Source organism: Calonectris borealis, chromosome 2 (genome assembly GCF_964195595.1).
Source record: "Calonectris borealis chromosome 2, bCalBor7.hap1.2, whole genome shotgun sequence".
In the NCBI taxonomy this organism is placed as follows: Eukaryota; Metazoa; Chordata; class Aves; order Procellariiformes; family Procellariidae; genus Calonectris; species Calonectris borealis.
In genome coordinates, this window is record NC_134313.1 from 98,428,586 (window position 1) to 98,455,938 (window position 27,353).

Here is a 27,353-nt window from a genome sequence, read left to right on the forward strand (position 1 = left end):
AGTTCAAAAGCAAACATTGAGGTAAATTTGTCTACAAAGTCCAGCTAACACCAGTGAACAAAGGCACAAAATATGCCTATATATAAATCAAATTCAGCACTTTGATAGTACGCCCCTTATTCTAGTAGTGCAGTACTGCAGCTTGTATTAACCTGGTACTACCGACGTGATTAGAGATTGCCTCCAGGAACTAGTGTGTGGCTTTCTGGCTCTTCTCGTGCCCTCAGCCATAGCTGGTAATGATGACTAAAACTAGTATGGTGATACCAGCATTTCAGGAGTTACTATCTAAAATACAAACCATAAATATAGGAGTGATTTTTAAAAGAATAGAGCACTGTTATCTATCCTTTTAAGCCATCTTGCTGCTGTACACTATGGATGTACACAAAGTGTACACTATGGATGAAAATTAGTGGAGAGAAAGAAGGGGAACAGTTTGTTGGTTTTAGACATTTGGGGAAGCTCTCAAGAATTCATTAGATTTTCATTTTTGGGGTCATTCTATTTAATTGAAAACTGTTTGCTGTTTATTGTGAATTATTTATGTGTATAAACACACTGGAGGGAGCTATGTTATTCATGAAATCTATGATACTGTGTCATTAAATTAAAGATCATAGTAAAGAAGTACAGACAAACAAACGCTATCTTCAGCATTGATGTCTGGAGAGGGATGGTGATGTACTTGGCAAATACAAATACAAATAATACTTGTTTAACTAAAGTGCTTTCTAAAAGCCCAAAGGGATCTGTGTGGTATTCTACATTGAATTAAACTACAGTTCACTCCTTCAAACAATTTGTTCTGGACCAGAAAGAGGGATGAAGGACAACATCATGTCCATTTGAAAAAAAAAAAAATAGTAGTACTTTTATGCTTGTGATCACATTTCTTAATATTAAAATGCACTATTGTAGAAGCTATTAATAAAACTTATTCAATCACTTCTGCTGCAGTTCCCAAGCTGTTCAGTGTTTCTTCACCAGAAATCTTTCTTTCCAGCTTCACATCTGCTGCAGAGATAATGGAAAAGATTTTGTAGCCATCCAGCCAGCTAAGAAAAATGAGAATTTCTTGGTTTTAAGAATGCTACAGCTTGCTTTCCCTGACTTTGATGCTCTGTCCTCACCTTGCCGAAGCCTTTCTCTTTCTTTCTGCAGTCCTGCCTCAGGTTTGGGGTTTTTTTTTTTGACTATAACTTGTTTCAGTCCTAACAAACCATGAGGCACCTCCAAGCTACAGTTACTCAAGTTATTCTTGTCCAAACTGTTTTAGAAAGCAAGAATAGGAAGTAGAAAGATGCATCTGTTCTCCCACCCCAACTACTAGTTTACTGCAATTTTGGATGTGATCCTGTGGGGTGCTAAAAGCTCTTTCTTGCTTTTGCTCTGAGCATCCTTCTGAATTAGGCTATTTGATAGGTAGCTGGACCAAACAATAACTGGATTATGAATGAGAATCAGTCCCAAAACAGATCTTTCAGAAAAATCCAGGCTTTCAATTTTTTTAATCTACATTAGGATGTAAATCTGAAATCCTTTGATATTCTCAGAAACAAAGGAATCTCAAATCTAGTGATTTTTTTTAAGTTTAAAAAAAAAAATTGGTTTCATTTCTTCTTTCACCTTCTGTATAATCTGTGATTGCTTTTAATTTGTATTACAGATAATATTACGTCAAACAGTCAAAACAAAAATCTATTGGCTTTCTATAAATGCAGTGCAGTGCATTGATAGATTTCCTACAACAATGGTGTGTTCCTGCAAACGCTGTGATTCTGCCTAGTCCACATTTTTCAATGAGAAATTATTCAGATAGAAGATTTTGACTGCTTCTATTTTTTAGAATATTTTTGAGTGGTAATCTGGATTGGTATTATTTCCTAAAAAGGCTATACGTGGAGCAGCTTACCTCGAGGTCCAAACATATAGTCCACAAATGCATTTACTTCCCGGTCAAAAGCTTTCAGGTGCTCCTAAAAAAAAAAAAGGATATGTGACAAAGACATTATCTTACGGCTTACATAAAGAGTACAATTAAAAAAACCCCAACAAACTGGCAAAGAGCATGTCATGCTCAAGTATTTCCAAAGTACACATCATGATGTCTACTGAAAAAACCCAAACCTCTTTAAAAATTAATTTAGGGCAGATTGTGGTCTAGATAACACTAAAGGCCTCCTTACTGGAAGCTGCCTAAACCAGTACTCTTTAGGAAGCGAAATTAAGGTTTTACAAATGAAAAAGAACAAGTATCACAGCAAACCTATCTGTAATGGATGTCGTTTTCACTCTAATAAAAATGGTTTTTTGTTTCTTTTTGTTATGTTTTCTCAACTGAAATAATTTTTTTTTTGTAGAGAGGAGCTGGTGATTCCTTTGGTGAGCTTCACAAAGCTGCCTGGTTGCAACCAGCCTAGTGACAGTGCATCAGCTGAATATCTCGATGCTTTACTCTTAAAGAAGGAAACTTTTGCGGTGAGCCAATTGAGATTTCTCTAAATCAGGTACTGTGTTCCTAAAAAAAGTCTCTAGGAGAACTCAGACCTCCAGTAATGAAGTTCAGGCCATGTAGGGAGGGAGGAAGAGGAGGCAGGAAGAGGAGGGCTACGTTACAGAGACACTGTGTTTTGAGGTCTAAGTCAATGAAGCTGCTAAACTGGCAGGCTTAGCAAGTTTGTGTCTGTCTGTGACTGAGTTGGGAGCTAAGCCATGATCAACACAGTCCTTCCCTCAGTCGGACATGGTGGCCTCTCTAAAATACTTCTTCCCAGACTCCAGTTCTGGGCCGTGGCTTCCTGCATGCCGGTGCCTGAACAACTCTTTGCCACAAGACTGAGGTCAGCCAGGTTCTTCCTCTGCTCCTTCCAACAATGCCCTGCTGTGGTTGATGAATTAATTTCAGCACTGAGCAAATGCAGCAGAGCTGAGGAGAAAGACACAGAGTGATGCTGAGCATCTCCACAGGGCAAGAGCTGCCAAGGGCTGTGTGCGCCTTTGAATGCCAGATTATCTCCACACCAGCCTGGGCTGCAGTCACCATCACGAGGCAAATCTGGTCAAGAACCACATTTGCACCCTGGCAGGTCCAGCCCTGACCTCTGCATTCCCCTTCTGGGGCTGGGTTGTTGTCTGGGCAGGGAGAAGCTCCTGGCACTCCCAAGCCCTTTGTGTTCAAAGTGGACAGATTTTGTGTGAATATGTGGCAGCAAGAGGTTTTGCAGCATCCCGGGCTCTAAAGATCTGTCTGCAAGATGCTGCTGTATTCATCTTATCTTAAAGAAAAACCCAACAACAACCCTGAAACTAAAAGTATATATATATTTTTTAACAAAAAAATAAAGGACTTGCGCTGAAAAAGGGGGGAATTAAACTGATGATTATGATACAAAAAGATTTCTCATACTTCGCAGCACTGAGGAAACTAAACTAGCTTTCAGGAAAGGGTCCTGACTACTGCCCCTGGAGAAAGGCATTTTCTCAATTTCAGACAACTTCCTCAGCAGCCTAAGGATGGCTTCTCCTGTCATAGGAGGTGACTCCGTTTCCAGGTGCAGAACCTGTGCAAAAGATCTGCTTCCATTTTTACATCCTTGAGCTATGCAGTTTTTCTGCTATTATTTCATGATGAAGGTACTGCCATTTGGGGAATGCCACACTGCTGTTTGTCTGTGATGTGCCCACCTGCTGTATTAATTTGAAACAGAGCTACTCCTGTGCTTGATGGTTTTGGAAAAAATACTTTAATGGATTCAAGTGACTTGTAGGAATGAGCGTGCAAAGCTACTTGCTTTCATGCTTACATTATATAAACAAATCTTACATGTCAAGAACAAAATAATAAACCATGTATATTCCTTTTATATTAAAATACTGTAGACAAATCTACTCTCGGTTGTATTGAAATGGAAATTAGGGACTGAATTCTTCTAACAGTTAGATGGAGGAATTATAATTGTAGAATAATCATTAAGGAGAAAGAGCAGAATGAAGACTTAAAAAAAAAATAGAATCATAGAATTGTTTAGGTTGGAAAACACCTTTTAGATCATCGAGTCCAACTGTTAACGTAGCACTGCCAAGTCCACCACTAAACCATGTCCCTAGGAGCCACATCTACACATCTTTTAAATACCTCCAGGGTTGGTGACTCAACCGCTTCCCTGGGCAGCCTGTTCCAATGCTTGACAACCCTTTCGGTGAAGACATTTTTCCCAATACCCAATCTAAATCTCTAAATGGCACAACTTGAGGCCATTTCCTCTCGTCCTATCGCTAGTTACTTGGCAGAAGAGACCAACACCCACCTCGCTACAACCTCCTTTCAGGTAGTTGTAGAGCGCGATGAGGTCTCCCCTCAGCCTCCTCTTCTCCAGACTAAACAGTCCCAGCTCCCTCAGCCGCTCCTCACAAGACTTGTGCTCCAGGCCCTTCACCAGCTTCGTTGCCCTCCTCTGGACACGCTCCAGCACCTCCATGTCCTTCTTGTAGTGAGGGGCCCAAAACTGAACACAGGATTCGAGGTGCGGCCTCACCAGTGCCGAGTACAGGGGCACGATCACCTCCCTGCTCCTGCTGGCCACACTATTTCTGATACAGGCCAGGATGCCGTTGGCCTTCTTGGCCACCTGGGCACACTGCCGGCTCATGTTCAGCCGGCTGTCAACCAGCACCCCCAGGTCCTTTTCCTCTGGGCAGCTTTCCAGCCACTCTTCCCCAAGCCTGTAGCGTTGCCTGGGGTTGTTGTGGCCGAAGTGCAGGACCCGGCACTTGGCCTTGTTGAACCTCATACAGTTGGCCTCGGCCCATCGATCCAGTCTGTCCAGGTCCCTCTGCAGAGCCTTCCTACCCTCCAGCAGATCAACACTCCCACCCAACCTGGTATCATCTGCAAAATATACCAAGTTTGCTTTTTGCACAGGTTACTGTTTTCATTGATCCAACTTGTGACAGTTGACCTCTTACACGTGGCTAGGATGAGCAGACAGCATGCTGAGTAGATGAGCCAGTCTAAAGTTAAATCTACCTCCTTATGTGCTTAAATGTGCTTAAATTATACAGTGGGGACTTGTACCAGCTCCCAACCCTGCTCCGGTCTATCTTAATTAGCACTAGATCCATTCAGTGCCTGGTTTGCTTTCATTGGTAATTTGAAAGTATAAATTTTTCTAGGAGGTGCAGCAGAAGAAACAAATATACTTCTTAAGAGTGTCCCAGCATGTGCCTCCCTTTTAGCTTTTTTACAGCTTATCTTAGTTTACAGGAACAAAAATAGAGATTTACAAGATACAGATTTACAAGGTTGTTAAAGACAATACATTTGTTTATATATCTAATACTAGTACTAGTAGTTTGGAAAAAAAAATTCTTACTTTAGAAAAGATAGGTCATTTTGTGTGACTAGACTTGTCACCTTCCTGTCAACACCGCTACAAGAGACCACACTGTATTTCTGGGTTTTAGAACATGTCCTTAATAATGCCTCTGGGCAGATTAGATGTAAATGTCTTGCTCAACATGATCTGTTGTATTTCTAAAGAAAAGCAAATAAAAACAGCCTGAACAAAACCACATGCTCAGACAACTCACTTCTCTCTGGCAAATCACTCTAATAGCCTTTATCAATGAAGGCATTTGAGTTACAAGGCTAAAGATTAACGTGTATTTCATGTTTTTCCTTCTGTGTACAGATGGCAACTTTTCCTTAATTCCCGGAAAATTTCTCCTCCATATATAGTCAATGTCTAAGAAGTACTGGAATTAATCTGAATTTATCAGTATGCCTAAATAAACTAATTTTAGATGCTGCACATATTTGAATATACAAATATTAAAGAAGTATTGGAAAACTGTAGTGTCAGCTCCAGAATGGCTGAAACAGGGGATGAAATGAAGCAAAGGGAAGTCAAAGTTAAATCTCAGGACTGTGGCATATAACTGCTCATAAAATTAATTTTTTAGCTTTTTATTGCTCAGAGCATTTGGATTTAATCTGGAACAAAGATGTACAATGGAGGACAATTTTTCATCAACAGATTGTTTCAGACCACCTTTTAGGTTTTTGTCATCTTTATCTTTTATGATTTGTGTGTTATATCTGTAGGGGAAATATGTGTATAATAATCCATAAACAAAGCATTTCTTTAGGGATTATTATACACAAACAGCAGAGAAAGATGGAGCTGAAGGCAGAAAGGTAAGCCAGAGGTTGCTATGTATTGTGTCACTATAACAAGGGGGATATTCAATGAAATTGGGAGACAGGACATCCAGAAGTTGGTAATAAACTGTTGCTTTAGTAATTTATAATTAATATATGGAACTCACTGCTAGATAATCTCACTGAGAGTAGGAACAAGCTGGAGTGAGTTCATGAGAGAAACAGACAATTAGCTGGGTGATGAGACTGCCGCTGCGTCCCATGGACGTACAGGGAGGGAGGGAAGGAAGGAAAAAAGTTAGCTAGAAGGGACATTGTCTCAGTTCTTTTTCAGCATTTCAGATTAATCATTTCAAGAAACAGAAACGGGACTCCTTGTTTGATATCGTAATTTCTGTGTCTCATGTTCTGGGACATTCTTTCAACTCCGATGGCTGATCAAGATTAGGGGCTAGCTACATTACAAAGCCTTAATCAGCACAGCTATATTGCCACAGCTCCCAGTAGAAGCACAGCCCTCTGACTGTGGTAAACTGGGCTGGCTAAAGGCCTCTTTTGCCCATGTCAACATCCCCATCCACTTGGGATGTTTTTGCTAGCGTAGCAATCTCACTGCCTGGTTCCTTCCTAAGAAGCGGCATTGCGAAGCCAGCAGACGTTTGTAACTGGCTCTGTCCTAAGAAGGCGCGTAATTTGCTGTGACGGGAGCGACCAAAGCTAAGCAGCACTGCAGCAAGGGAAGTTCTGCTAGTGGTCCGGGTCCAGTGAGGTGCCCATATAATATGTGAACAATGTTTGGTAATGCTCCTATTTTGCGGAAGATAACTAAGAATAGCTAATAGAAAGAACACTGATGACTCCATCTAAAGATATAGTTATTATGAGTTCCAAGAGAAAAGAGATCTGTATCTCTGTTTTGGAAATGCAAGTTGTATCATACATTTTAATTTAATGCAAAAATCTGTGTTTGAAAAATACAGTATGGTGGAGCAAAAACAAAAGGAGGTTGTTCCAGCTTTAACACAGAAAATAAAAAATGAACGGTCTTCATATATTTCTCTTCCTATTTCCTTTCTTCTAAAAGCTTTCACAATAAACTGTAAGCACTCCAGGAGAGAAAGATGATGTTATTCTGATCAGTAAATTATTTAAAAGACTTCAAGAACAGCTTTGAAGGTAACAATGAATAGCACTGCTTATACTTGAGAAACACATAGTATTTCTAAAAGATTTCAGTAAGAGACATGTCTGGTCTGAAAACAATTTATTTAATTTTCAGATTATATTTTATTCCTATTCTTTTCTCATACTATGCAATATATGCTCCATTCCACTGCTAAAGCTTGCATGCACATGTGCAAATGTCTGGTATTACCAAATTCAGCACTTTTTGTGACAAAAAGGGCAATATCTTTGCAGCTGAGAGTTATTTTTGCGTACATTTGGAAAATTACTGACTGCAGGCTGGCATCCTGTGCAAGGCTGGTAGCTTGCAGGCCTGCCTGCTGTCTGACAGAGTAAGTCAGTGGGGGAGCCGATTCATCAAATAGGCTGGTTTTCTCTGGAGGGGATTGAGAACAGCTGTTTGAACAGTGATTACAGCCAAAAGTGCTGAACACCTTCTCCTGTGCTGATTTAGTCATTGCAGAAAAAGCTGAGTTGATGGTGGGGTTACTGAGGGTGAAGAGATAGGGGAAGGTGGCAGCAAAGGAAAGGGAGGCTCACAGATTTTACTTCAGCAGCTGCTCAGGTTACACTGCCTGGAAGAAAATGCTGTGTTGTCAGTGGCTTCCTCAAGAAGAAGACCAGCTAGAAATTTCTGATATGAAAAATTAATGGGAGGATGTAAAGTTTGGTAAGCATGGAAAGACACAGCTAAAAGTAGCTAGAGGTTTTATCTTCTGTAGTTACTGCTTTTGGGCTGTCTAGGTGGCTTTACTTTGAACAATAGATAAGATTTTTTTTCCTGAAATATATAGTTTCTCCTATGTTCTTGTAATTTTGAAGTGAGGGCACTTGTGTCTAAAGGTTCTCTTATTTTATTGCTATTCAGAGAAATTCACCATGTGGTTTAGCAATGCCTACAGAAAAGGGGTAGGCTGCCAGCAGTATCTGCACCAAGCCTGAAGCAGAACATTTGACTTGCTTAAATTACCAGGAGCATGCTAAATGATGCTACTTGCACCGGCAAACTGAATTTCTTCTATTTCATCTTGATTTTTAGTTCTGCATTCTCTCTGCTCGAGCATAGCTTGCAAGGAAGGGTTAAATCTTCAAAGAGGTCTGGGGTGTAATGTTGTGGTGCATGATGCTGAGATGTCTTGATGAGCTCCATGGTCCCAAGTGAGATGTCCAAGGTCCCTACACAAGGCACAAGACCTGGGCACGTGGCTCCCTGCGCTGTGCGGACAGATGGACTTGCAGAGGGTACGGGAGCTCCCTTTCTGGAGGGTGGTGACTAAGCAGCTGGCTGCCTCCCCCTGCTTGCAGTTTACAGCCAGTGACTGTTTCTGGAGCTGGGTATCCACACAAGTCTTTCCCCTTGCAAACACAGCCAAGATAAGAAAGTGGTACCTGTGTACAAGCAGCAGCCAGCGTGCCTGTGATATTGGTGTTCACACTTCTGCCTAAACTGTCAGTGGGCTTTCAGCTTGTATCCTCCATTTGCCTGAGCCTTAGACTAGCAGTTAACTCTGGAATTTATTTTTCTTCAGCTCTTGTCTCCCTAGGAAATACTTCAGTATATGCCTGAGCCAGGACTAGAATCCAGACCTTGAGATGAATGATTTCAGTTCCAATTTTTCCCCTTTCTTTGAGCTAGCGATGGCTGACTGTGGTCAGAAATTTAGGGGGATGTGCCAGTCCAAGTGGTTAGGGAAGTCATAAAAAGATGTGAGATATGAGTTCAAGTTAGGTAGAAGAGCAGTTTGAAGCTTGGTTTCCCATAAAACAGATGAGGGCCATACGTATTGGATTAATGGGAATGATAAGGTAGTGGGCTTGGTGGCATCACAAGTACCTAGTTTTGGTCTGTATGTGGCAATCTGAAATCCAGGCTTAGAAAACCATGTCCCACAGGGGAGGGAGGGCAAGGAAGGCATGGCTCAAGAACGCTCCTGGGGTTTAGGAACTCAGACCACTATAGTTATATACAGAAATAGAGGTGCTGTTACTACTGGAAACATGAACAACTAGAGAATTTAGGAGCCTCCAACATCATGTGGCAGACGGGTTCTAAATTTTGAGCATAGATAATCTGATAAAGAATTTCAATGATTGAAGGAATAAAGCCAACAAACAGCCCTGTGCATCTAGTTCTCCCTTCACATCCACCCCTGCTCTGTCAGCATTTCTGTAGGTCTCAGCAGTTTCCTAGCATATGTGCTTCAACCAAGTGAAAATCTAGTGTCATGATGCTGATATGTGTCAGACTTAAACTGCAGTTTTTAAAAGGAATCCAGAAAAATGGCACTTCAAAGCATAAATGTTAAATGTTAGCCTCCCATAAATGGTTTTTTTTCTTGGTTTGCTTTGACTTAATGTTAGCCATTTGCTGTATTTTTGTTTTCAAAGCCATTCTGCTTTACCTCTAGAAACAAAAGCATCACTCAAACTGCTGCTTCCATCCTGCAGTTGCAGTCAGTTTAAAAAAAAAAAAAAACAAAACCAACCAAACAAAAAAACCACCAAACTGGTTGCTACTGTGTTCATTAATTACCCTTACTGCAAGCTGTCTTCATTAGGCCTAGGCTTGTAGAAAAGTCTTAAAACAGACAGGAATCTCTCTGTGAGATCCATGAAGAGGATTCAGAAAAAATATTCCTTGCTCCAGTCTGGACTGAGGACCGCAGCATTTGTGCCTGTTAGTGTTTGAAAATAAGGACAATAGCACGTCGTCCCGTACTGTAAAATTGCATTCTCAGCATGCCCGTGCTCAGTAGCAGACTGCAAGGACTGATGTTAGGGATCTGCTGTACAGGGAACCCCTCCTACCCCTTTTCTCCCACTAATTTTTCCAGACACACCCTGCATAGTGCCTTCAGTGGCACTATGTAGACTACTGATTCTCAGGCTAATTTTATCGGGAAAGGCAATTTGCTATCAGATCTCTTCTTATCCTTATGTTCCCTGATAGCAAGGAGAGTAGAGTTCCACATGCTGCCTCCCATAGCTTGTGGGTGAGTCCCAGCATGCTGAGGTCTGTGGAAGGTATCTGCATGTCTCTCTGAAAGGAAAGGGCTTCTTTGGGGCCTGAAGGCTTAGAGGTGTGGCCACTATATGTTTAAGCAGTGGCAATCTTGAAATCTTCTACTTTTTCCTTGGAGTACAGGCAGGCAGGCAGTCCTAAACATGCTCAATGTAAGGAAGGGTGAAGCTCTTCAATTTGTTTCTCCCACCAGCTGCTCCCTGAATGTTCAGGAATAGTATTTCAGAGTGCCTCTTTCTTCTGTATCGGTTTTCTTCATTATTTCACATGATCCCAAGCTCATATTCAATATTAAAATAGACTCTGCCTGCCAGAGTTGATTGCAACAGTTCAGCAGAAATCTTTCCTCTTGATAATATACCTCTGTTCTTTGGGGAGTTAGAAACTGGTCTTTTGGCTAATGTGCACCTAAAGCAAATTTCCCTGTGGTCTCCATGTACCTCTGGTGAATAATGCCACCTTTATGCAGTTCCACTTGTGCTGATGGTACTTCTTGTGGGTGTTCCCCCACCAAACCAGACTGGAATATTAAAGCAGTAGGAACTGTAGACCCAGAAAACATCCCTCCTCATTGCCCAGGGTAGAGGAACAGCAGAGAGTCTCAAACCAACAGCTCCCATGGGCAGCCCTAGAGGCTTCCACAGAGTAAGGCCAGAAGGGGCTTACCACAGACCTGCCCTGAGTTAATTCCCATTCTCTGCTAAAGCAGCTAGTAGCAGAAAGCCAACCCCATCCTTCAGTATCTGTTTCTGTGTTATCTTCAGTATTTTACGTAAAAGTGCTTTCCTTCAAGTGAAAGGGAAGCAGATGACTTTGACGCTTGAAGGTTGAGAAACTTCCGTGTCCTCCCCTGTGGAGTGTGAGTTTGGGTGGCCTACATAAGAGTCAGAGGACACAGCTCTCTTAACAACCCCCTGCTTAGCCATCTTACGGCTCTCAGGGTATTATTCACAGAGAGCATTAAGAGAAACGGTGGCCTACTAAAGGCAGAGCCTTTGCCATGCCACCCATGTGGCACTCGTACCCCCTCACACTGAGGAAGCAGAGCCCTTTGGTGAGCTTGCTCATTGCCCCCCAAATCAGCGTGTGCCGTGCAAGGGGCTTGCTTTCTTCATGTGGACTGAAATGGGTGCCTGATGCAATTTGCTGTTGGTGGTGATGCACATTCATCACTGAGTTTAATATGACTAAATGAGCGGACGGGGATGCTAGGAGCAGAAGAGGGCTTAGCGATGGGAGAAGCAGCATGTTCCCCCATCTCCCTTCTGCATCTTGGCCCAGTTTCCAGCCATCCTTAAGTCAGTGATAGTGGAAAAATACACACGCAGAGCTGTGCAGCTACAGCATTCCCTCTGATGAGGGAGTTGAAATACAGCAACAACAAGCTCCGGGTTGATGTACTGAATGCTAACAGAAAGCTAGCAGGATGCATTAGAACCAAGTTGAGTGCACGTTTCTCTCGGAGGTTCAACACCTTTGATTTCTGTGCCGAGACCTGTTCCTGATGGTTACTGGTGAACCTGCCCTTTCTGGGAATTGCCTCTGGTGGAGCAGGAAGGAAAACACCTCTTGGGCTTGGCTTCCCTGCCTGCAGCGCTTGGTCCTGGAGTGGAACGGAGCACACACCTGCTTCAGGTTTCTGAGCTCCAGGCAGGGCTTCAGCTGGTCACCTCAGGAAGGGAGACCAACCCAAGGAGACCGACCTGAGCTGTGCTTGGTCTTTCGCACAACATGCCTGTGCTCCATCCTGCTCACAGTTGAACCACAGTGCAGATGCACAGCCCGTGTCAGCTGTAATCCATCTCATCTTTATCTATAACTGCAATATCCACCCTCAGTGCTGACTTTTTTTTCTTGGTTTTTACAGGTGTGAATCTATAGGCAAAGCTTGTTGCTGCTGCGATGCTTCTGTAAAACAAAAGCTTATGGAAGTTTTCTTGCACGTAAGGTGGTTTTGGAAAATGCAATAGATGATAACTCAATGCAATGAAAGGAAAAAAATTAAAGTTACTTTTGGGCTTTTCACCTTTCTAAAAAATTGTCATGTAAAATGAAGATCAAATTGTAAAAGCTTTCTGTATGTATTTTCATTCTCTCTTCCTAACTGATAAAAAATACTGTGCTTTTGTTTTTTTCTTCTCCCTCCAAAAGACTGGGTTTTAACTCTTGATACTATAAGGCTTCACAAACTATCATAGTTCTTACATCTTTCTGAAAATGCTAGGTTCTAGCTGTAGAATAGCAAGAATAGCCTTGTACTGCTAAATTTATAATAATACACGAAGAAAAACCAAAACCCAGCATGTATTGCTTTAGTGTGGTTATATACGCAGAGTGAGTTGTGCAGCATTTTACTTGGTGTAAAACTCCTGAAACCAGTTTGCCTGGCTGTGGGGGTTGCCCTCAGATGTGGACGCTTTGTGAGCACCTCCGTTCTGCATGGCAGACCTTCACAGCCAGGAGGCTCCGGAGAAACACTCTTCTCTCGAGCTCTGTCAGTTGTTGGTTGATGGTTGGTGTGCTCCCGTAAGAAATGGAGTTTGAGCTGTTTTCAGCTGAGGAGCCAACATACTCCAGGCTTTTCACTTCTGGAGAAATGGCAATAATATTTAGGCTCCTTCTGCTTTGGGATTTTTAGTTTTGTTTAACAAGAGGTCTCTTTTTCACTTGGTTTTGTAGTCCTGCTCAGTGCTACGCACGCTTAGCCCACACATGGGAATAAGGACCTAAGTGGAGAAATATCTGCTTTATAGCTTCTGTCAGGACTCAAATCAGGCTGAAGCACCATCAACGCCAAAGGTGAGTAAGCCCTAAGAGGCAGAACAATTTTTCAGAAAACCATTGTAAGTAATTGAGCTATTTCAGACATCAGTCCTTTTTTCTGACTATTCAACCTGCTAGGAGTGATAGAAAATATTAATTTCTCACATAAAATAAGGTCAGCCTTATTTCACCAGCCATGGTGCTGTCAGATCATATATCATTGTGAGCTAAATTGTTCTTACAAAATTAAACAGCTGTTTATTTTTTTTATATACAAGGAAAAGGAATTTGGAATTTTTTTTTCACTACAATTTCATGGGATAGTATGAAAGTGATTTAAGAACCTAATATTTACTTGGTTTCCAAAAATCTACTAATAATGTAAGTACTTGAAAGCATTCAGGTTACTGCACATTTTTTCATTGTTTTATCTTGTAAAAGGCTGAGTGGTTGCATTGTCTCCAGGATGAAAAATTCCCTTTCTAGAATCACTGCTTGCAGGATTTTCCTTCTACAATTTCCAAATTTTTTTGCTCTGTTCTTTATAATCATATTAAGTAATTGCTAAAATAAAACATGGCAATGGCAGTGCTCAAAATAGAACTCATCTGGCCTTAAAAGAAGAGCAGAAAGGAAGGGTGGCTGCTGTGGCCCAATTTGCAGTACGTGTCAGTCATGTACACTCCTGACAACCGTATCTTTATAATCCATCCTCTTGCTTGTTATCAGAATTTCAAGATGAAACTGTCACCAAAGCAGATCAGTGCAATCCTTTTAAAAATAATCCTGCTCAATTCTACCTGCTACACAGGGGAACATCAGCTTAACTTGTAATTAAAGAAGATTTCTCTAGGGAGACCTTAGATGTGGCCAGTCAGTTCCCAAGAAAATGGTAGCAATTATTGACCTCGTTTTTGCTTTGCTCTAACAATCAGATTTAAATTGACAGTATGACCTGAGACAGAGCGTGATTCCCATCAGTGATGACGTGACAAGACCGTATGACTGCGAGGGAATAAACAAAAGGGAAAGGAGTCAAAAATGAAAGGGTAGATAAAAATTCTGCCTCCTTCTAATAGCCTGAGTGAATAAATCACTTTCTCAGGCAAAGCAACAATCCTTGGGAACTGGTCCTGGCTTGAATAAGAGAAAGTTTCCTTTGGAGCAGGAAGGTCCTTAAGTTACAAGCAAAGAACCCCAATGAGGTTTTTACAGGGAGGTTAATTCTGTTACGGTTGCTTCCTTAATGGTCTGCTCAGCTCTTGTTGACTTTACAAGGGGTTGAGAAGACAGATCAGTATCAGAATTAATTTTACATCAGCAATACGATGCACAGCTTAACATGCCTGCTTCCAAACAACTAGACTTGGTAAAGGATGCCTTTACCTTCAAACTACGTAATGAAGAAGTAGTGTATCACTTCTCATTATGTAAGAGCAAGACAGCCAGCTGCACTTTGACAAGCATGGGAAAATAATTCTACCAGAGCAAGGGAGGCTAATTACCCTTTTAAGGCTTTGGATTTACCAGATGATTTGGTTTTGAAACAGAATATTCCCCAAAGATGTGCCTGGGTATACAGCATCTGCCCAACATGTGCCATGTATGCAACTACACAGTTTTTGCAGCAAAAAAGCTTGCATTCTAAATTTGGACCCATACAATGAATAACCAAGATGGGGACAGGGAGCAAATGAAATGGTAGGGGAGAATTACAGCAACAAGTTTACAAGGCAGCTCAGTTTTCTCAGTAGGCCATATCTTGATAATTTTGTTTTCCTCACTATTTGCAGACAGATTTTGTCACTGCTGAGAAGCTGGTTTCTGAAGTTAGTATAATGCATGCAGGGCTTTGTTTTGAACTTGGCGTACAGGTTTGGCCATTTTTCTGGAGAAAGCAATAGAGACAAACAGGCAACATATCCTTTCTAGCACTGTGAAAATCTCTTAATTTTCTACTGTAACAAACTTCAAGATCGAAGATGAATAGAAGACCCTAAGCCTCTGCACAGGATCTCGTGGCCTGTTGGACAATGAACCTTAAAAAAAAAAAACAACCCCAAAAGCAAGAGCTCTACTTTTCCCACAATCCTGGCAGCGCAGTAAGACAAAGGGCACTCTATGCCCAAGAAGTAGGTTTCTTGGTTGCCGTCCCAGATGTCTGCAACGTAACACGGTGTCCCCACGGCGGGGATTAATGTGTGAGGGACTGCACGCCCCTCCTGTTACAGGCAGGGAGGATCAAAAAGCATTTTCTAAAATGTGTTCCCTGACCGGGGCTCTCCCCGACTGAACGGTTTTGCCTGACTTTCTTAAACAGCTGGTACCAGTGCTGCGGGGCACTTGCCTGCCGGGGCTTGACAAGGCAGGAGTATTTGAAAACCCGTGAGGGTAGCACTTCTAGTTCCTCCGGGCAGACATAAAAGTAGGGCTGTGGGGTTTTCTTTTTAAAATACAATAAATGAAATGAAAATCAAATATAAAAATATAAACATATAAAAAATAAAATAACGCCTTAGGGATTTGTCTTTATGTCTTATACTCTTTGACAGACAATTGTCAGCAGCGCTTCAGAAACTTCAAGTCAGAAACTCAACTTATAAAATATTAACTAATTAATTGCTTAATTAAGACTTTTTCCTGCAATGCTAATTCCCTTTATAGACACACTTTTGCTAAGGACAATAGTGGTCCTTGAATTGAAGATTGAATACAGCCTGTGAAGCATGCAACAAAAATGAAAGACATTGAGAGCTGTTGGCAAAACTGACAGCTATATACGTACGTGTAACACCTGTTTTCAAACCAAACCAATAACCGATTCACCCAGCCAGGATGTAGGGGGTAAAATAAGCTTCTAATATATATATTATGCTAAAGGTACTGTACATAAGAAAATGAACGAAATGCAGCATAATTTGTTTGCATCATCTAACTCTGTACTGTATATATAGTTAATGTATTAAGAATTTCTTAAGTTCACTACTATTAATTTCATGCTTCTAAAATATTTTAAAATTGCCATAGTTACTAAATGTGTACAGAAGAATATTTTAGTAGAAAAACTTCTAGGAGCAAACAGACAGTTATAGCATAGGATACCTTAGTTTTTCAGAAAAAAATAATGGTCCTGAAAATACTTTCATCCTTATGAGCAAAACCATCTCCGGTTGATGCAGTTATTCAACTGCACTGAGCTCCTTATTAAACATAAATAAAACCCAAATCAGAGCTACAGGGCTGTTGTGTTTTAGGCACCACAAGAGTCGCTGTGCTGGCTGCAGAGCTGGGTTCCTGTGCAGCAGCTTCTCAGCTGTGCTTCCTTTGGGCTGGGAACACCATCTCAGACCTCTTGGCAGTGCTGGTTGTACGATTGCTACATATTTCTGTTAAAGTGACTCTGGTTAATTGAAACTATCCAAATAGGAGCTCTTAAAAGAAGTTATGCAAAGCTCATGTGAGGAGCTGTGCAGGACAGTGACCTGCAGCAAAGGGATGGTGCTGTGTGACTGGGAGTGGTAATCTTGTCTGCCGGCACAGCTGGAACAGGAGCGGACAGATGTTCACATCCTTGGTTGGCTTTTGTAGTAACTTCTTTAGTATAGATCCCCCAAACCAAACTCATCCATCCTGCATTTTGACTAAGCTAAACCACTAAATTCTTGTTTTCATAAATTTACACGCTCTAGAGGTTACAGTCATGCTTTCAAGCTTTTCACTGCCACAGTAAAACTAGAATTATATTTAAAAGGAATACCTGCAAGGTAAGATTATTACTGACCTCTGTAAAGTCAGAAAACCGAGAAAGGAGCAAAGTGGGATTAAAAACCACACAAAAAAATCTATAACAATGCCTATGTGTTTGCTTTGTTTCCCAAATCCTCTAGTGAATGTCTTACTTAATCCTCATGTAAAGCTTCTGAGATGAATTCTGCCTAGCTGTATTTCCTTTCTGGAAAATTGTACCTATAAACATATAGTCGAACTGGGCTAACTACCTTCCCAAAGGCACAATGCATCAAAATCTACCCTGATATATACCCTGTGTAACCTGCTCAAGTTATTGAATTATACAAGGTATAAAGCAGGACATATTCCCATTCCTTTGCCTCATGAGAATGGACCTGGAAGAAGCAGGAGATTTACAAGGGGGAGCGTTCATTGCATAATTATAACCCAACATGTGTGGGTAAATGCTGTGCTGGCTGCTGAAGAGACCAGCAAAGCTCCACACGGGTGTCATGGTCCACTTGGCCAGACTCATTGGACCCACTGCCAGGAATGGAGCCTTTGTATTTTAATTTCTCTTCAAAACTTGCAACGAAGGAATCTGGCAAAGTAGCTTAGTGCTGTAGGTTAACGTATGTGCGTTCATGTTTTCTTTCTGTTGCTCTCCATTCAGAGACTGGTAAGATAGGTCACGTTGTAGCCTGCTTTAGCCACAGCCTTAGAAGTAAGGGCACTCAATTTACAGATTTGTTCTTATAGTTTGGGTGAAGGAAATCTGCTTGTGTTTAGTTGCCCATTAGAGAAATAGGTTGTTCTTGTCTTTCAGTCATTTTCTACAACATTTCATGCCTGGTTGCTGCCCAAACACATAGACCCTTTCCTGAACTATTTGTAGGGATATAAGTGGAATAAGGGGAAGGAAAAGAATGGAAAACGAGAAGGTGTTTGTAGTATGCTGCTGTGGATTAGAGAGTCCAGATCCCAGCTTCTAAGGTTTCAGCCTTAATCTTCCAACACATGCAATGCCTTTCAATTTCACTTCGAGGTCATTACCCACATACAAAACAGTCTAACTGCTGCGTGAGGAATGCAGGTACAAAACTCAGTACAGGAAGCTTTTCAATTAGTTATAATTCACTCTGGGAAAGAAACCTGAGGTTTTGGGTCAAAATATCTGCTTATAAAATCTAAAATCTGAACATTAAACTTAAACAGATTTCAAGCTTATGAGTTTTAATAAACATTTGTCTTCTAATTTATTAGTTTGATGCTAGATTTCACTTACAAGTAACTGCTGATTTAAGGAAGAAAAGTAAAATCAGAAAAATTCTAAAGAGCATGTCACAATATCTAATATTATTGAAATAAAACACGACTAGAAGACATTCATTGCTTCAGTGGGTATGCTGGTCATGCAATACATTTTGTGTTTTCTTGATTATGTCCAGTATTAGAAGATCAGCTTTCTCGGTAGAGGCTTTTCACACAGCTTTCTTCATCATTCGGGGAGATCATCTGATAGGATCAGCCTAAGCTGACCTGTAAAATCAAGTGCCATCGAAGCTGGGAATTTCCATGTGATGTCACATCAACATGAGAACGCTGCACCGCAGTGACTGCCACACCCGTCTGGACCGATTTAATTATTAATTAATTCTTAGAGCAAACAGCCGTTACAAAGAAAGAGATCATGTGGAAAAGTATTGGTTCCCTCGATGGTTAAATATCGATGAGGTTCAGCGCTGCTCTGCGGTGGACCCATAGCGGACTGGAGGAAAACAGAGTTGCTGGCAAGGTCAGCTTGAACTGCCTGAGACATGATATACATCGCGGGCACCGATCAGGTACCTCTTTCCAGAATACGAATATCCTCATGAGCTCAAGCTTCCAACAAGTGAAGCAGATGCTCCAAGTCTCTTTAGTTTTACTACTGTTTCAAAGAAGGAGAAGCATCACTTCTTACTTTGCATTAAATGTGTGGTGGTGTAAGCAAAATAACTCTAATCTATTCTTTTATCTTTGAAGGTTCTTGCAAATACTATTAAAATGCAGGCTTACAAAGTCTCCAGCAGTAAGGAATAACTGCATTAAAACCAAAAGGTTTTCAATATTGCTTTTCACTGAAATGGAGAGCTACTGGTATTTCGCAGAGGAATAAAGCTAAATGCTACCTTTTCTATTTCCCTGCACAAATTCCTATTTTTTGAGCCAAGCTTCAAACTGTTTCAGCACCAAGAAATCACAAGCTGTATCTCAGCTTTCAAAGGGGAGCAGGAACATCCGCTGATGCTTTTGACATATATCAGAAAAAAAAAAAAAATCTTAGAGAGGATATGTAACTAACTTTCTGCCAGAAAAGAGAGCTCTGGAAATTGAAGAGAATGCCATAAAACTAGAGACGTGATATACTTTGACTTGTCTGGTTTTGGGAATGTACTGATTCAGTGCTACTTTCTCATGGCTCTTAATCATTCAAGCTTCGGAATAAAGCTGGTAACTCCAGTATTTGAAAAGGCAAAATTTCCAAGGGTGCTTTTGAGGGTGGATTCAGAGTCTTCTAATACCTTTTTCAATAGGACCTGATTTTTGGGAGGAGATTTGGATTTCTTAAGTAACTCTCATAAAAAAGGTGTCTACTATTTGGAGAGTGATGATGATAACTGCTGAAATTGAAGTCACCTGCATACTGGCAGGTTGGAAGACAACTCTCATTTCTGCTTTCAGCAGCAGTAGAAGGTGATAAGAAAGGAACATATAAACACTTTGCAAATCTGAACTGTTTTCTGATATGCTTGTTTTCTGATGTCTTGGATTTTTCTTTTTCTTCCATAAACTTGAAAAGATGAAGGTTTTGTCTGGCTTCATGCATAGCTTTCTGTCAATATTAAAAGATACATCTCAGAAAGAAGTCTAGTCAACGAAAGAAGGTACTCCGAGATAAGAAGGTCTGATTTTAAGATTTTAAGCCATGGTTCTGGTGTAACAGCAAAGTAACACTGAAATGCTACTCTAGGAACGCACGTAATCCTAACAGCTGAGAAGACAGATGCAGCTGTTCCTATAAACATTGCACGGGATATTTTTCATATTAGAAATGCTTCTGAATTTGGGGAGGATGGTAATTTTGAGTAGCCAGTCAGTAGTGCAAATTTATTAAACTATGTAGTACATAAAGAGATTTCAATAACAGATTGACAAGCACGTAAATATGAAAATAGACTTCCTGGTTTTCCCCTGGAATTGCATGGACTATTGACAAACACTGAAAAAATTAAACTGTCCCCATAATAAAACACTGTTCTGCCATAAATACCAGCTTCTAGCGGATGCAGAACTCGCATGACCTCACACCTGACCTTTTAAATTGCAATAGAAGTAACTTGGCTGGCTGCAGCCAGCAATCGGAGAGAAAGCGGGTGTGGATGGTATTATTCAGAACGGCCTTACCAAAAGATGGGCCAATTCCCTGACATGGAAATCACCCTCGACAACTTTGCCAACCATTTATTCCCTGCCAGTTTGAAGGCACATTGCTTTTTGGAACGGTTTTATCCATGCTCACAGCAAAATGCAAGAAACAAAGTATTTTTTTAGTTCAAGCTGGCTGTGAAAATCCATGTGTAATATAGTGAAATGAAGAAATAGAATCTGATGCCTGTTTTCCAAAGTGTCACTTGAGAACACAAAACAACATTTGAAGAAGAAAATATCATCTTGTTCTGTTAACTGGTCCTTAGCTTTTTTTCTTCCATTTCTCCCTTAAATCCTTGAAGGCAAAAATCTGGATTTCAAATGCAAATTCGTGTTTTGGACTTCACTCATGATTAAAGAAGACTGGGTGAGGAGCGGAAAGGAAATGAAAGTTGGTTTTCAAGTTTAATAAGGAAGACAAAAAGGGAGTATGGAAGTTCTCTTATGTCTCCTCCTCTAAATTTACCTCTTTTAAAACCTTAAATCAGGCTAATGAACTCCAAGGACACCTCTTCTTAAAAGTGTATGGAACCCCAATAATAGAGCACAGTCTGCTAGGACGGGGTAAGACGGTAGACAAGCTAATTAGCTCCCTTCCTCCGTTAACCCCCATAGTAGGTATCCTAGAGTTTAATCCACATATAACTGGAATTTGAAGGCCCAAAACTCTTAAACCCATTATAAACACCCAGACTGGAAACACCCAGACTGATGCTTTTCTCAAAACAAAATAAAAATGCTAATGACGGTGCTGCATGGTAAGGCCCTAGTGATACAAAAATGTCTGTAAACTGCGTCAGTTATTGTCACACAGGGGAAATAAAACCAACTGTAGACTTTTCTTCATGCGTGTAAGTTACTCCCCCCTGTTAGGTTGCTGTACCACGTTGTCTTTGCTAGCTGCAAATTGTCGTGCATGGTAACTACTGACTGGTATGCATTAGGGGGCCCTTAAGAACTAGGGAAAGAATGGTTTTGTTGAGCTTCCTTATGCTTGGGTTTAGGATATTAATTTAAAACTTGCCCACCCTACTTCCAACTTCCATTTCTTGCTGTGTTTGGCTTTCAAACAATGACACAGAATATGAAGTACTTCTTGTTTCATTTCCGTATCTGTCCTTCTTAGGGGAAAAAATCAAAATGTCTCCCAACAGTGATGAAAACAATCTTAATTTTTTATTCTCTATTTACACATCTTTATGTAGCAATTTCTGCCACGTGGGGCTTGATTTCCTTCAGTTTGAGGCATCTGACCTTTACTATTTTATCGTGGTCAGTTTTGACTGAGGAAAAGGAAATGCAATGCATTTTAAAGTCATTAGCTGGAAGAACTTAATATTTTTAAAAAATCACTCAGTTGTTGTTGGATTGACATCTAATCAGAGTACTTTCAGTATTAATGCCAATATAATGTTAATTATCATTTTCTCGAAGATGTAGGATGTAAAGTTTTCCCACTTACCCTCCTAGAGCATAACTAGCCCTCAAAAACTGAAGTGTTCTTTGCTGTTACTTAGGTGGATAAGAAGCCCCACAGAGGACATAAGTATTCATTTTATTTCATATTGAACCCTACTTGTCAGCTGTGCAGCAGTCCTGTGGGTAAAGATGCAGTCACTCAGATATTGTGGCCCATGTATTTAGCATATGATAAGGCAAGCCATGGGGGGTATATGCAGATAATGGATTTATAAGCTCAGCTGTTGCCAGGCGCTTACAAACTGGCTGATAAATTTGATATGCTTGAAGTCTGAAGTGTGCCATTTATAATGCGGCAGAGCTGCAGGCCCCAGTCTCACAAGGTGTTTCTCTGTGGCAGCTGGGCAATGCTTCTCGTGCCCTTCCATCATTGCCTCACAAGGCAGACTCATCCCAACAGCTTTCTGGCTCTGAACAACCAGTGGTATGCTTAGTTTCATCCTCCTGACTTCCCTCCCTTCTCCTTTACCTTCTTTAATTACAAGTCTGGCTGCACTTGTGACATCCTACTTTATCACTGAATATGGACTTCAGACTCAATTTGTATGAGATTTGTTTCTAAATGCCTGTCAACGCCTCAGCTTCTAAATCAGTTTTAGAGGCAGCGATTAACAAAAACTCTTATATAGCATGGCATGCAAACATCAGGCAAGATTCCTACTTGATGTGATTCTGTTGATTTACACTTGAAGCTGGCTTAAATCAGGGAATAAACCAGCCCTTTATATTTACATTAATCTGGAGTTTACTGATACCTAAAGAAAATACTACTGCATGTTTTTGTTTTGTTTTCCCCCCCCCCCAACTTTTAACTGAGTCAGAGGTTCAATTTTAAAGTGTTTGCGTCTGATTAACTTTTTTCTTTAATAAAATCAAGAGATGCTATTAAACTAAATGAATGTAAAATCAAGTGCCTGATAAACAACAGGAGTCTGTTTCTTTTCACAGGTCAGAGTGCTTGTAATGAAGATACAATGATCAGTCTTAAAGAATCAAAGGATCTTTCTAGAGATGAAAGGAATCAATATCAAGGCCAGCATGCCAGTTTTTATAAGCAGGTATCGAGAATTAACTATGCAAATGAAACACTGGACTCTTACTTCAGGTCCTGGAGGTTTTTTCTAACCAATCCCTTGTCACTGCATCATGTGCAAATAGTTTCAGTGCATCTTCTTGAGTTTCCGTGCAAGTACTTATGTCCCTTTGTTTGTTCTATATGCAGTTTCTGAGCATGTTTTCTCATAGTTTATTAATTTTGTATCAGCTGGCACAACCCTGGCTTGCTGCCGTGGTTTTGGATGGCAGGGCTGCTGAAGTCTGCTACCTTTTCACTCTGATGGAGCTGGAGAGATCTTGCTGGTAGTGGGTGCTGTAGCACTGGCTCCTGTGTCAGTCATAGATTTGTGCCAGATTGACCTCTGTCTACAGTTCTCTTCCAGTTTGTGTGTCAATGTCCAGGGACTCCAAAGGAAGGGGCTGGAGCATTGTCTTTGCAATGCTCTTTTTCAGGAGGTGCTCAGGGCAATTAACAAATAATAATGGATAATGATGCAGGGCTTTCTTCCGGTTACTGCCAACAAAGAAGAGAGATTTGTTGCTGTCTAGGGCCCTTTCTGTATGTCCTGCAAACAATGTATGCCCACATCAAGCATCATACGCTGATATGGTGGCCATGATGCTTATGAATGCTTAGAAGAGTTAGGTGTCTTTCTCCATAGATTTCAGATCACACTGGTTATCAAAGTCTCTTAGGGAATTTAAAAAATATTCTAGCCCCTGTCTATATAACCCCTCTGCAACTGGATTATTGTAGAGGTACAGGTGCTTGAACCTATTAAATACAGCTTCGCACTGTCCTCATGTTTATGCTTATCTTAGTGTTACCTATTGTAACCTAGCCTCTTTGTAAGCATTAGTTGCCATGCACTGTGCAAGGTTATATACTCTCTTACTCCGTAAAAGTGGGATTTGACCCCACGGAAAATACACTGACAAATCAAAATTTATAATCGGTTTAAAATTCAAGGGTGCAGCCAAATCCTGAGCCAGTGTAATTTGACCTAGATTCACTGGAGTAAGTAGAGCAGCAATGAACTACATAAACAGAAGAACCGTCCCACTGTGGTTGCCCTCATACGGTGGGGATGACAAGGAAACGCTTAAAGCCTGACGAAGGCCACGGTTTGCTGCTTCAGCAAAACAAAGTTTCAAAAAACATGTTTCCTTATGCTACTTTCTACAAGTAGTAGTGGTTTAACACCCAGGTTGCTGAGGAAACTCTCTCAGTTGAGTTGAAGGGACACTAGCAACGTACACCTGCTTATTTCTATGCCACTAGAGGAGGGAGCGCTAAAATACTGTTCCCACTACTTGGCCCAAAAATCTCTGTTTGTCATTCATTTGCTGCTGATACCTTTAGTAGTATCCTCCCATGTCTGTGTGTCCCCCAGCCCCCAAGCTCCAGGTCCACCTAGACATTGATGTGCTGTAACTTTTAACCCTTCATTAGTGTCATTGCAGCAGTTTTCATCAAAAGTTCAATTTTATTTTCGGTAGCTAAGGCTCCAAGGACACTCTTTAAAACTTTTAGAGCCAAAGCAAACTTCAGCCTTTATACCACTTTAAGGATTTTCCCAAATTGGTCATTCTTCCCCCAGAATGCCTGTATGTGTGAGTGACAAGGCTTGTGAAATCTCAGCAACTTTTCAACACTAAGGTTATTGGAGAGACAGAAGAGCAAAACTTGCGAATAGAAACCCATGCGTAGGTCTGAATGGTGATTTCCGGATATTGCTGCCAGCTGTTTCAAGAATAATTTCAGGTTAATTAAACAGCTCTAAGAGCCAGAAATAATAGGTTAAGGATAGGTCTCAGCTATCATTTCCATTAGTACAAATACAGAGTTGCCAATGTCTATGTTACGAATTTTTCCTTGATTTGCACCAGTATAACTGACTTCATCTCAGCCCTGGAAGGAGTCAAAATGAAATATTTTAACTAGTTCAGGCAATTTTAACTTTCTTTCCAGTTGACTCAGCACTTCTAAGCATCAGGATTTTAACTGTACCGGTTATTGATAAATAATGCACATTACCTTCTGTAACACCAGGTGTCTTTGTAACTGCCTTCACTATATCATAAGGAAGACATTATCAATAGCTGGTATTAATTTAGGCTTTGTGCAGTTATTGTAATTTAGTCATATATTTTGTATTTATGTCCCACCCTACATGATAAGAAATAGGAATTCAGTAATGTAGTGGAAAGTCATTCTAGGGGTCCTAGACAGCATGAGCTACTGCCCCATTTCTGGGCTTTTTCAATAGGGTCTTTTCCTATTTATCATTCCAAGTTTGAGCTGATTGCAAACACATTAAATAGAAGAAATAGATTCAAACTGACAGCAGAAGAATACATGACTGTTAGGAAGAGGACTCAGGTTAATTCATGGAAGGACTATTTTAATACTATTCATGTCTGAATCGGGGGGGAGGGTGGGATTTCAAATTGATTTTTATGCAAGGAAGGCAGAATTCATTATATATGATTCAAAGACATTTGAAAAAAAGCATTTTTGTTGTTCAATCGTATGAAAGAAAAACTAGGTTCTGTTGTTAATCATGTCCCAAGCTTCTCATATGACAAGCTTGGACAAGTTATTCAGCCCCACTGTACCTCAGACTTTAAGGCTGCAAAACACCCGTATGATACTTTGTAAGGTCGGCGTTACACTTAATGCGTTACTGTTCATATACAGGATGAGCGCCTTTGGGGAAGTTACTGTGACTGCAAAGACACGATGTGCTACGGGGAAACGGTCCTACTCGCTAAATAGGCGACTGCATTGTTCCACTTTCACGCTCTTAAATGCTAAACTGCAATCTAAAACTCTATTGTTCATTCATTACATGGAAAAAGAGAAAGTGTTCCACTACAGATTGTATGACTAACACAGAAGCTTCTATTAACATGCCGCCGGGAATAATCTGTTTATGTAACATGCTCAAGCGCACCTCGAAATAGAGAAAAACGCACCTGCTTGGAGCGGGGAAGGGCAGAGGGGCTGTGGGTGCGCCGCACGCTCCCGCACGCCGCCAGGGGGGCTGCGCGCCACCCGCTCCCTCCACCCGGGACCCCCTTCCCCCCGCTGGCGGGAGGCTCCCCGCGGGCGCGGCTGTGCCCGGGGCTCCCTCCCGCCCCGCCGCCGCCGCCTCACCCGCCCGGGTGCCTCGTCGTGGGGTGGGGGTGGGGGGATCAGCTGAGGGCATGCTCCCCCCGAAAAAGCACGCCCCAAATCTGACCCGTAGGAGTCCCGGGGGGGAGCAGTGCCTGAGAGGGAGGCGGAAGGGCAGCGGGGCCCCGCTTGCAGCCGGCCCCAGGGAGGCGAGCAGAGCAGCGGCGGCTCGTTTGCAGTCAGCCCCGGGAGGGGGATGCTGGGCTGCCATCAGCCCGGGCAGGGTCCCCGGCGGCGGCCGGGGGACACTCACCATGGCGGCGGGGCGGCGGCGAGGCGCTGTCCAGGGTACCGGCCGGCTCTGCTCTGCCGGCGCTGCCCGCCGCGCCCGCGCTATAAGGCGCCGCCTCCTCCCCGCCTCCGCCGCGCCCGCCCCCGCCGGCCGCCGGCGGTCACAGGGCGGGAGGGCCGGCTCCCGGCTGCCGGCGGCATCGCTGCGGCGGCGCCCGGGTGCGCTGGGGTCCGCGGGGTCCCCGCCGCGCACCGGGAGGGAGAGGAGAGCGAAGAGGATGGGAAGGTGGTGGTGAGCAACCGCCGGGAGGTGGGAGTGCAGTGACTGAGCAGGGGAAGGGGTTGCAGATGCTGTTCCACCACTGCCCTCGGCGACACTGTGGGTAGTGGCCATTGGCCTTTGGCAAAAGGGCTGGGAAGATTCAATTCAGAGGGGTCTCCATTGACAGGCCAGTCTGGGAGTAGATGGGGGCACTGGCTGGCTACCGTGATCCTGACGTCTGTTTAGCAGTGGAAATAGGCTAAGGTGATGCAGGACAGGTAACATCTTCACAAACTAAAGCGTACTTGATGTACAGATGGGCTATAGTTGTCCCAAATGTAGCGCTGATGTTCTAACCCTCAAGTCTTCCTTCCTGTTAGGCTCTTTGTCCATGTACTACTTCACCCTTTGCTTTCTCTTGGATATTGACGCAGCAAAATGTTGTATTTAACAGAGGGTTTGGTCAATAGCCCAGCACTCGTATTTGCAGCTGAAGTACTCTGACCTGAAGCCCGGAATCTTCCACGCACTGTGCCAAAGTGAGATCAATGTCGCCCTACCACCTAACTGTGGCATCTCCCTGGAGATCTGTCTATTAGGGAGGAATTGATAAGCTAATGTTTATTTAGGTTGGCTAAGGAAGAGGCAAAAATCACACAGAGTAGGAGCTACTTACCCATCACAACTCTGCCACTGACATAAAACAGAAAAAGGTCAGGGAAGAAGAGAAGCTTTGTGCTTGGTGGAACAAGCACAAAATTTCATGCCTTCAAAACTGATTTTTGTTCTCAATGCTAACAAAGTCTTTTATCTC

At 41.9% G+C, this 27,353-nt stretch overlaps 1 protein-coding gene across 2 annotated transcripts in view; it reads right to left on the bottom strand.

The window, feature by feature from the left end:
- The window catches only part of ELOVL2 (ELOVL fatty acid elongase 2), a 50,297-nt gene extending 23,897 nt beyond the window's left edge, over positions 1–26,400 (bottom strand). Inside the window, exons 1-2 of one of the 2 annotated variants that reach the window (XM_075140704.1) lie at positions 26,300–26,400; positions 1,916–1,979 (exon numbers count right to left, since the gene is read on the bottom strand). Coding sequence is in view for 1 of the 2 variants with exons in the window: in XM_075140703.1 (XP_074996804.1) it covers positions 1,916–1,979; positions 26,300–26,302 (67 nt within the window). In the remaining variant the exon portion in view is untranslated. The remainder of the gene's footprint in view (positions 1–1,915; positions 1,980–26,299) is intronic. The other variant, XM_075140703.1, reaches the window with a different exon arrangement.
- Positions 26,401–27,353: the final 953 nt, after the last annotated feature.